Source organism: Octodon degus, unplaced genomic scaffold, assembly GCF_000260255.1.
Source record: "Octodon degus isolate 3935 unplaced genomic scaffold, OctDeg1.0 scaffold00079, whole genome shotgun sequence".
Classification (NCBI taxonomy): Eukaryota; Metazoa; Chordata; class Mammalia; order Rodentia; family Octodontidae; genus Octodon; species Octodon degus.
Window position 1 is genome coordinate 9,288,167 of NW_004524655.1, and position 11,222 is coordinate 9,299,388.

Below are 11,222 nucleotides of genomic sequence, written 5' to 3' on the forward strand. Positions count from 1 at the left end.
CAATAAAATAGAAGATGTAATTAAAAATATACCAACAAAGAAAATCCCAGGGCCTGATGGATTCACTGCTGAATTCTACAAGAAATTAAGAGACCTAACACCACTACTTCTCGAACTTCAATGAAATTGAAAGGGAAGCAATACTCCCAAATTCCTTCCTGAAAGCAAGCATTACCCTGATATCAAACCCAGAGAAGGACCCAACTAAGAGAATTACAGGCCAGCCTCCCTAATGAACACAGATGCATAAATCCTCAATAAGATACTGGTAAACAAAATGCAGCAAATCATCAAGAAGATTTTACAGCATGACCAAATGGGACTCATCTCAGGGATGCAGGGATGGTTCAACATAATAAATAAATGTAATAAAACACATTAATGGCCAAAGGACAAAAATCATACAATCATCTCAATAGATGCAGAAAAACCTTTTGACAAATTCCACTACATATTCATGATAAAAACCCTACAGAAAATTGGAATAGAAGGTCTTGGTCTCAATCTGATAAAAACCATCTATGACAAACCAACAGCCAACATCATGCTAAATAGACAAAAACTAAAAGCTTTCTCTCTAAAATCAGAGAAAAGGTCCAGTGAGCTAGCTCAGCAGACTAAGTGCCTGCTTAGGCAAGTGCAGGGACCAGTGTTTGATACTGGCACAACATGCTGCACCGGCCCCACTACCAAGCATGCTGAGCCAGCCACCAAAATTGAGTATGGTGATACACTCCTGTAATCCTAGCACTGGGGAGGCTGAAAACAGGAGGATCACTAGGAGTCAAAGCTGTGTAGTGAGACCCTGTAAAAACCAAATACATTTAAAAAAATAAATAAAATATATATATAAATCAATAGCATTCCTGTATACAAATAACAGAGAAATTAAACAATATCATTTATAATATCCAAAAACATGAAATACTTAGAAATCAATCTAACAAAAGAAGTAAAACATCTATATATTAAAAACTACAGTATTCTGAAAAAGGAGATTGAAGGTATCAGAAAATGAAAAGATACCCCTTGCTGATGGATAAGAAGAAGGAAAACAGTGAAAATGGCCAACCTCCCAAAACTGTTACACAGATTTAATGCAATCTTAATCAAGGGGCTGGGGAGATAGCCCAGTGGTCTAAGCACCTGCCTGGCAGGTACAGGGACCCAAGTTCAATCCCCAATCACCGCATGCCTCAAAACTCTAGGCGTGCCCTGCTAGCCACCAAAACTGGGCATGGTGGCACCAATGCTGGGGAGGCTGAGACTGGAGGATCACTACCAGTCCTTGCTGAATAGCAAGACCCTGTACCAAATAAATAAAATATAAAAAAAAAAAAACCAACTCAAAATACCATTAGCTTACCTCACAGAGCTAGAGAACACATTCTTAAAATTCACATAGAATCACAATAGGCCTAGAATAGCAAAGGTAATTCTGAGCAACAAAGGCAAGGCAGGGGGCATCACAATCCCTGACCTGAAATTGTAACTATGATAAAATCAACATGGTATTGGGAAAAAAAACAAACAAAAACCAAAAAGAAAAGAAAAAAAGGATGTGAGGATCAGTAGAACAGAATAGAAGACACAGACACAACTACAAACACACTTAGCTACCTTATCTTCAACAAAGGAGCCAGACATTCACTGGACAAAAGATGTCTCTAATAAGTGGTGCTAGAAAAACGGGCTTTCCACATGCTAAAGATGAAAACTAGATCCATATCTATCACCATGGACTAAAGTCCAAATGAATCAAAGATCTAAATATTAAAACAGAAACACTAAATTTACTGGAAGAGAAAATAAACAGAAATCTTGAAGACATAGTTGTAGGCAGAGACTTCACGAACAAAACCCAGACCCCCTCAGGAAATATTACAAAGAATCAATAAATGGGATCTCACCTTGTTAAGTTTTTACACAACAAAAGAAATCACCAACAGAATGAAAAGACAACTTATCAAGTAGGAAAAATTATTGCAAGTTGTCCCTCAAACAAAAGACTTAGATTTAGAATGTATAAAGATATTGAAACTGTCCTACCAATTTGTTTTTTTTTTTTTTTAATTTTTTTTTTAACATTTATTGTGTGTGTGTGGGTGGGTGGGTGTGTGTGTGTGTGTGGCCAGCTCAGCCCACCAGGGGGCGCGGCTGGCTGGCATGTGGTGCTGGGGGCTCGAACCGCGGTCCCTGTGCTTTGCTTAGCTTAGTTTGTTCCAAGTAGGTGCTTTAGACCACTGAGCCTTCTCTCCAGCCCCTGTCCTACCAATTTGATTTGAAACTGTCTCACTGCTATTTGTCTGTCAATAAAATTATAGGGAAAAAAATAGAATGTATAAAGAATCTTAAAACATTAGGGCCCCCAAATATAAAGACCCAACCAAAAATGGGCGTCTGAGATGAATGCACACTTCTCATATAAATACAAATGGCAATAAATACATGAATAAATGTTCAACATCATTGGTCATTCAAGAGATGCAAATTAAAACACAGAGATTTTCATCTCCAGAAACAATGGCTGTCATCAAGAAGTCAACCAATAACAAATGCCAGAGGCGCTATGCAGAAAAAGGAACCCTTCTCCACTGTTGTATAGCCTGGAAATATGGAAATCGCTGTGGAGATTCCTCCCAAAACTAGGATGAGAGGCCCCATTTGACCCAGAATTAAAAACATCAATGGCTGGTGAGATAGCTCAGTGGACTAAGCACTTGTTTAGGCAAGCATAGGGACTGGGGTTTGATCCCTGCCATACTGGCCTTGCCCCTGGGTGCACTGAGCCTAAGACCAGGTCAGGGTGTGGTGATGCATGCCTGTAATCCCAGCACTAGGAGGCCTGAAAACAAGAGGATCAGTGAGCTGTGTAGTGAGACTCTGTACAAAATACATTTTTTTAAAAAATTATACCACAGCAATATATGTGCACCCATGTTTCTAGATCTTGGAAACAACCCAAATGCCCAACAACTGATGAATCGATAAAAAAGATGTGGTCTTTTTCTTTTTTCTTTTGCATTGGGAATAAAACTCAGGACCTCATGCTTACCAGGCAGGTACTGTGCTGCTGAACTATATCCCCAGCCCCAAGAGATGATCTTTTTATGCAATGGAGTATTACTCAGCCATAAAGATGGAGTAGGTGCATGGATGTAACTCAAGACAATACTTGTAAGTGAAATAAACCAGATAGATGCACATGTGTGAACATCATATTGTCTCCCTAGTGTGAGAAGCTGAAAGAGGAAATAAGGTCCAAAATGTACAATAGATACTGTAAAACGGCAAGAAACTTCCAAGGAAAGAGAAACTGGGATTGAGAAATGGAGAAAAGAAGGGAAAAGCAAAAAAATACATATATATATATATACATGTGTGTGCATGTGCGTGTATGATAGTTAAGATAGTTCATACTACTAATTGCTTTCAGTTCATTGAATAGAAGGTTTGTGCTAATAGTTTGGAAAATTAAATGCAAATATCTTATATTCTGAGGAACTAAAGATGATATGCAATGTATTCACCATTTTTACATTCTTGTTTTGAATTTTTTTTCTTTTTTTTTTTGCGGTATCAGGGATTGAACTCAGGACCCTGTGCTTGACAGGCAAGCGCTTATTCTACTGAGCTATCTCCCCACCTCTCTTTGAAAAAAATCAGAAAACAAAAAATTAGATAAGATTCAAATATACAGCCTCACATTTTACACACTTAGGAAATAATTACTAGGCATAAAATTATATAGCATTTTAATTTTAATTGATGTTTTGTTCAAATGCACAGGACAGTGAAAGTTTTATTGGCTCAATGTTACAAGCTGACCAACAAAATCCTTGGGTCGCATAGTTACAGTAGCCCTCATCAGTTATTTCACATTAAGTGCAGGTTGTTAAAAAAAATCAGTGCTGTACTTCAGAGGAGCATAAGAAACATTTCAATTACATTAACAAAAATCTGGCAACTAACAACATATTAAATATGACAGTTATCACTTCAACAAGAAAAAAAATAATCCAGTTTCCCAACAGTGCAAACTAACAGCAGCATTTTCAAAGTTGAAATTAAATTTGTGTAAACACACCAGCCCACATGCACCTCTTAGATGAGTCCTCCACATTCAGGGCTGAAAAGCTACCATAAGTTTTAAGCCAGGAGCCGCATAAACTTGAGTACAGTACAAGACAGACCAATGTGTGAGCAGGACAGAGCCCTTGTTCTGATTGGCCAACCAGGGACATTTCCAGGGCAACCCCAGGGGTTTCTGGGCCCAAAGGTGCCCATGGTAACAGGCATTCTTGATGCCATGCTGACGTCAGTGGGGGGCATCTGAGCCTAGAGCCAGGTGCAAGGGAGGAATGGTGGCCTAAGTTCCACACAGTGGACACTGCTTTGCAACAGAGCATTCTAGGTCAGGGATGGCAAGCTTTTAGAGCCTTCAGTGATACAAACAGCCTGCCACACATGCCATATGTTTGCCACCACTGTTCTAGGTCAATTCAGTATAATAAAAACATGTCCTTAATCCTTTTTTAAAACAGGGAATATCTATTTGTTAAGCCTACCTCTTCCTATTTCTTTTTTTTTTTTTTTTTTCCCCCATCTTTTTGAGACAGGATTTCACTATGTAGTTCAGGCAAGCCTTGAACCTTCTTTCTATTTCAAGCATTAATGATAGACCTTTCCAGTGTGGTTCTTCCAGTCGCAGGATTAGAATGCTGTTTGCCATGAACATTCCATCTTTACACTAAACTTGGAGTTTCAGGCTTTACTTTTAAAGTCTGGCCATACAAAAAGGAACACTGATAAGCAGACTCAGCAGCCAGTTACTGGCATTACAATGTTAGGAAAATATCATTGCTAGTAGATGTTTCTTCTAAATCACTTTGCATTTACCAACTGTCAGACCAACAGTCATTCCTGAGTAGGAAGGTTCCAATTCCAACTTCTCCATTGGTCCATGCATATTACAACTTATTCTGGTCCCAAAACCTCGTGGCAGAACTTGCTTGACTGTCACCGACGCCGAATGGGCTTGTAGACACAAAATGCCATGAGGATAACAGTCACCAGCAGAATGCTGAATATGGTTCCCATCAACACTGCAAAGGGAAAACAGATTATGTAATGGCAGCTACAGGTTCTGTAATTTATCCATTTGCTGACAGTGATTCACCAACTGCGATCTGATGCCAGGCACTGGGCCAGGTGCAGAGGAAATAGCTGTGAAAAGACCCCATCTCAAGTTGTCTGCATGTACATGGGGGGTGGCCATACTACCCTGAATGCACCCGATCTTGTCTGATCTCGGAAGCTAAGCAGGGTTGGGCCTGGTTAGTACTTGGATGGGAGACATAGCTTGGTGTCAGTGGTGGTGCAAGCCTATAATCTCAGCTATTTGGGAGGGTGCTACAAGAGGATCACAGGTTCAAGCCCACCCTGAGTAACTGACTCAGCAAGACTTTATCTCAAACTTTGAAAAGAAAAAAAAAATTTTTTTAAAGGAAAAAAAAAAGACTTTATCTCAAACTAAAATACACAGGATGGGGCTGGAGAGATGGCTCAGTGGAATAAGCACTTCCCTGGCAAGCACAAGGGCCTGAGTTCAATCCCCAGTTCTGCAAAAAAAAAAAAAAGGATGGGGCTTAATTGTAGTACTGGGGGAAAATAAACCAGTAATGTGATGCTAATGAGAGATGGCTGGGTGACAGTGGGTGAGTGGGGGCAGCTACACACACACACAAGCTGAGCCCTTAATGAAGGGATGGAATAAGCCTGCAGTCCCGAGCAGTGGAAAAGGTCCTGAGGCTGAAAAAGCCCAACTCAGTCATGAAGCAGAAAGGAGACAAGTATGAAAGGAGTGAAAGGAGAGGCTGGGGAGGAGGACTGCTGGGAAGGCTGGAGCCAGTTTGTGCAGAGCACTGCCAACTGGGAAGGAATTTAAAGAGAAGCCACTGGAGGGTATGGGCTCATGAAGGCAAGGAATTTAGTTGGGAAAAAAGATCCTTCACCTGCTGTGTGGAGAATCATCTGATTACAGGTAGACAAAAACAGGCAGTGAGCCCAACTATGTCTATAAAGCCCCTAACAAAACATGGAGTTTCAATGAATAAAGTATTTTAGGCTCTACATAAATCTATTTTTTCTTCTTTTTCTATTTGTTTTTTGAGACAGTATCTTATTATGCAGTTCAGGCTGGCCCTGAACTTACTATGTAGCTCAGGTGGGCCTCAAACTTGCAGCAATCTTCCTGCCTCGGCCTCCCGAGTGCTAGAATTATAAGCCTGCACCACCACATCTGGTTCACTAGATGAGTCTTGACAAAGGCTTCCTGACCAGAGAGGTAACTAACTTGACAAACCTACTACATTTGGGGGAGTAAAGTTCACATGTAAAAATTTCAAGGTGCTCAGGTGAGAAAGGGGCTCCAGAACCAAGATCTACAACTTAGAACCAAGTTGTGGGTGATAAACTAATAGAACAATCCACCTGCCAGAACGTTTATTCAGCAAGATCAGTGACGTGCAATCTTGTTTCTCTGACTCATTTGAGAGTTCTTGGGATGCATTCGAAATGCCTGTATCTTCAGTGCGCATGTATGTATGTGGGCACGTCCAAGGTTCCAGGTGGGGCCTAACCATTGTTTTCTAATCTGGTTGCTGTACCTCTGAAAAAACAAGATTTGACCACATTTTTTTTAAATCAATAATTTCAGGGTATCTATTATTTACTCCCCCCACTGTCTACACTTAAACTAGTCATAAGGAATGTCACTTTTTATGTGTGTGTGGGGGGGGGTAGAAAAGTTGACAAAGACAATGTGTCCTAACTCCAGAAAGCCAGAAGTAATTTTAAGATCTTGTTAAATGAAACCTACAATATATATGAGCTAAATGTCAAATCTCAAAATAGCCCTTGTTAACTACCTGCTCTTGTTTTCAAATGTCTTGAAAACCAAATTTCTAAAGTTCTGACTATATTTGGACTTAATTGTCTTATAGTTAAACCATTTCATGTGTTTTGCAAGGGCTTAAAACAAAACTGCCATGGGATGCTGAGGCAAGAGGATCACAAGTTTAAGCTCAGGCCAGGAGATAGCTCAGTGGAATAATTGCTTGCCTGGCAAGCACAAGGTCCTGAGTTCGATCCCTGGTCCTGCAGAAAATAAAAAATAAAGGGCTAAGAAGGCAGCTCATGGGAAAGCCCTGGGTTCAATCTCTATTATTACAAAATAAAACACCCCCAAAGCAAAAATTATGAGGAAAGAATGAGGGGCAATGAAAGTTTACTTTTAAAAAATGCTTAAAACTGTGTTATTACAACACATCCATTTAAATCACCACCCACTTGGGCCTTGATCATCTTACTAGCTTTCCCTGAGCTTTGCAGGTAGTATCAATTGCCAGGATGGTAGGCCCAGACAGAACTTTGAAAGACTATTTAAGTCCACCTTTAGGGTCACTTGTCACGAAGCCTCATTTTCTACACCCATAAAATGGGACAGGTGAGACTCACCAAGGTCTCCTTGAGGCCTAACTATGGCTACCTTCAACAGTGTTCAGGCCAGGTAGGGTGGTACACATCTGTAATTCCAGCACTTGGGAGGCTGACATACAGTGATTACTGTGAGTTTCAGGCCAGCCTGGGCTACATACTAAGTTCAAGGCTGGCCTGAACTACATAATGAGACCCTGTCTCAAAAAGAAAAGGTATATGCATATAATAAACACATGCCACTACTATGCCCAAGACAGGAAGCATGACATAGTGGCTAAGAGTTAAGGGTTTATTTAGGATCAAACCATCTGGGCTTCCATGTACATTTACACGATATGTGACCTTACACAACTTACCCAACCTATCTGTTTCATTCTCTGAAAAACAGACTAAAATATGTACCACATATGACTGCGTAGGGCTGTCTTTTTCAGACTTTCAGGGTAGAGGACTAGGTTTCATAATTCCTAGTCTGTGAGAGACCACAACGTGGCCCTGTGTGCGCGCTTACTAGGCAGCTCCCTTCATCTCCAAAGTGTTCCAACAGGATATCCTGTCTGCTTCTTGTACTATGGATAACCACTAAAAAGATAACAATGTACAATGTATTGATTATCGAAACTGTCCTATTAATCAGCTTTGAAACTCTCATTCATATTTGTTTCTCAATTAAATATTTAAAAATAAAATTTGAAAAAAAAAAAAAAAAACAAAGTTTTCCAGTTCATAGACAGCAGTTGGATGTTGCAATGTCACCTTGTCAATTTTTTTTTAAAGGTAATTTATTTTTTTTAATTTTATTTATTTATTTATTTGTGTGTGGCCAGCTCAGCCCACCAGGCGGCAGGGGCTGGCTGGCATGTGGTGCTGGGGGATTGAACCATGGTCCCTGTGCTTTGCTAAGCTTGTTCTGAGTAGGTGCTTTAGACCACTGAGCCATCTCACCAGCCCCACCTTGTCAATTTTTGAAACACTCTCAATTTAAGTCACCTTTTGCAGAAAATGTACAGATTGCAGGCCACCCTCTGAACAGCGCTGAGATAACAGCAGTGGTCTCAAAACTACGAACATTTGGACCTCGAGGAAACTGCTAATGTGTGCAGTCATTTTCACTATCTCTGCTGGGAATGGGTGGTGCTACAGTAGATACAGCATACGGTGAACGATGCTGCTAGACATCCTACACTGGTCAGGACTCCCTTCCTCCCCGCATCTGAGAATCATCTGATCCAACACGTCTGTAATATCCAAATTGAGAAACTCTCTTCTAACAAGAATAATGTGTGGGAACTACTTAGCGGAGGGCTAGGTACAAAATGAGCGATCCACACACGGCAGGCAATGAGTTAAGGTCCAGCCAGGTCAACCCAGAAATGTTGCTTTGTGTATCTGTGGACTTACTCCAGAGGGCTTTGACAGCAGAGGACTCAGATTCCTAGTGAGGTTTACCAAGCTTTTCAGGGCTCCTTCCAGAGTCCTGGGCACGCATGTATACGCCGTATGTATGTGTATGTGTCCTCGAATCTCCCAAAAGTTAGGTTTCAAGCTCCACAGAACCCAAGTTCTGATACTGGCACTCACCACTCTCCTATCTATTCAACGCAGTAAAAAACACCTCACTTCTCTGAGCTTCGTCGTTTGTCTCTGTAAAAGGGACTTTAAAACATTGTACATGTTCTCGTTAAGTTACTGTGAGCGCAAGATGTACGGTGCACAGAAAATGCTCAACAACTGCCAATGACCCTTACTGCTGTGAGTATCGGTCCCCTTAGCAGCGAAGCGTGGCTGGAGCACCTAGGACAGACACATCTGGTCCACCTCACCGCCGGGAGGCTGGGACGACCCTGGCTGGGGATCCGTTCTGCGGATTCCGCTTTATTTAGCGCATAACGGGGCACACAGAGGAACGCACAGGCTACCAGGCCTCGGGAGGAGTAGGGAATGTCGGCCTTTTCCCCAGGCTCCGCAGAGGGGGTCGCGGGTCTCTAGAGAGGCCACCCTGCCCGCCCTGCGCAGCTCCCTCGCCACCACCTGTCCCCGCAGCCCCAGACCCCGCGGCCCGGAGCGCGACAGCCAGGCCCGGCCCAGCGCTCTCAGCCCGCGGCTCTTACCCAGGTTCTGCCCGCGCAGCACTGCATACGGCCGGCTCCGTCCTGGCGGCTCCACCGGGCTCGGGGCCTCCGCCAGACCCACCAGGAGGATGCACAGATCCAGGGACAGCAACAACAACTCCGGACGCGGCATCTTCACCCGCCCGGAGCGCCTAGGAAGCCACTTCCGCCGCAAGCCCCGCCTCTGCCGCCGCTTTCCGGGCCGCGCGCTGTTGCCTTGGTAACTGCACGCCAGCCGGAGGGAAGTTTGTCAAGGCTTAGAGCTCTGCGGCAACCGACGCTCCACCAGGGCAGCGTTCCACGCGATGACAGATTCGCCATGACCGATATTTCCCCATCCTTTGGGCTGCAGGAGGGCCTCATTCTGCAGGAGTCTTCGTAGGTCCGTTGTGGACTTACAGACCTCCCCCCCACCTACCCGCGAATCCGTGCATTTTACTACCAAATCTTCACCACAGGCCTCAGAAATAGACTCTGTATTCCATTTTACAAACGCCATCTTGGGGAACCCTTACCTAAACATCCTTTTCTAAAACTGCTGCCCTCCTGCTCCCTTAAATACTGCTTCTTCCCCTCCTTTCATCACCTTTTGCATTCAACGTGTATTTTGTCATTCTCTGAGGATCTGCTATCCATCCTAGAACGTGAAGTCCACGCAAGGCTTTGTCATCGCACAATGATCAATTTCATGATATATACAATGAATGCTTGCAGAGTAAGTGGGGAAAACAAGCTAATTTATTTAGCACAACGCTACACCTGAAGAGGGACAGGGCTACCCTGGCCCAGTGTAGCTCGCCATCCCGAGGCTGTCCTGCCTGGCTCATTGCCCAGGCTTTATCTTTACGGCTTTGGTAATATCTGCCTCAAAATGGATGAGCAAAAACACAGGGGGAGCATTTTGTTAACTCCAGATAGTTGTGCCCAAACACATAATGTTGTAGGCAGCTGAATTAGAAACATTATAGGCAGTCATACAGGCCCAGGCCTTCAAGGAGACAAGATGGAAGACAAGGTGACTTTGCAACTTGGAAGAGACAGACACTCCTGGACCACATCTCAACACAAAAGAGGAAACACAGCTACCTAGAGATGGGCATCAGGGATTGATATTCTAAATAGGTATCAGTCACCTTGAAAGAGCCCAAAAGAGTCACTAACCCAACCCCCAACAGAAAGAGACCCTGTCCCGTATTCAGACCCGCTTGCTACGTGACTCGCTTTGCCATTTGATACCGGATTAATCAATTTTACCTGAGCAATGGTGCTTGTAATCTCATTGGTTGACTATAGTTTTGTCCCACTTCATGCCCACCTAAGCGAGTTCCCATGTTCTCCACCACCTTAAGACTCACCTCACTGCATGGTTTTACTCTGTAAAAGTCCCTGGAGGCTCAGGTTGCTGTGGTTTGATCCCCGCAACTCAAGCCAGCCAAACCTGCCCTGAAGGCATTTGGAGCAAAAAAAAAAAAAAATCCTTAAAAAAAGAAAATGAGGATCAGTAATTGTCTAAAGAGAACCTGTTCTGGGCAGTCAGCTCCCAGGAACTGTGACCTTGACTCTGTTCCTGCTTTGGGATTTTTGCTGTTCTCTTTCTCTCCAGTGTTCTTC

General features: G+C 43.0%; 1 protein-coding gene across 1 annotated transcript; it reads right to left on the minus strand.

The window, feature by feature from the left end:
* Positions 1-4,569: 4,569 nt before the first annotated feature.
* CUNH12orf76 (chromosome unknown C12orf76 homolog) lies at positions 4,570-10,110 on the minus strand. Its single transcript, XM_023720939.1, has 3 exons — positions 10,030-10,110; positions 9,612-9,763; positions 4,570-5,105 (listed from the first exon to the last, which is right to left on the minus strand). The coding sequence occupies exons 1-3, from the start codon at positions 10,108-10,110 to the stop codon at positions 4,880-4,882; spliced, it is 459 nt and encodes a 152-aa protein (XP_023576707.1). The 3' UTR covers positions 4,570-4,879.
* Between the last annotated feature and the right edge of the window lie 1,112 nt (positions 10,111-11,222).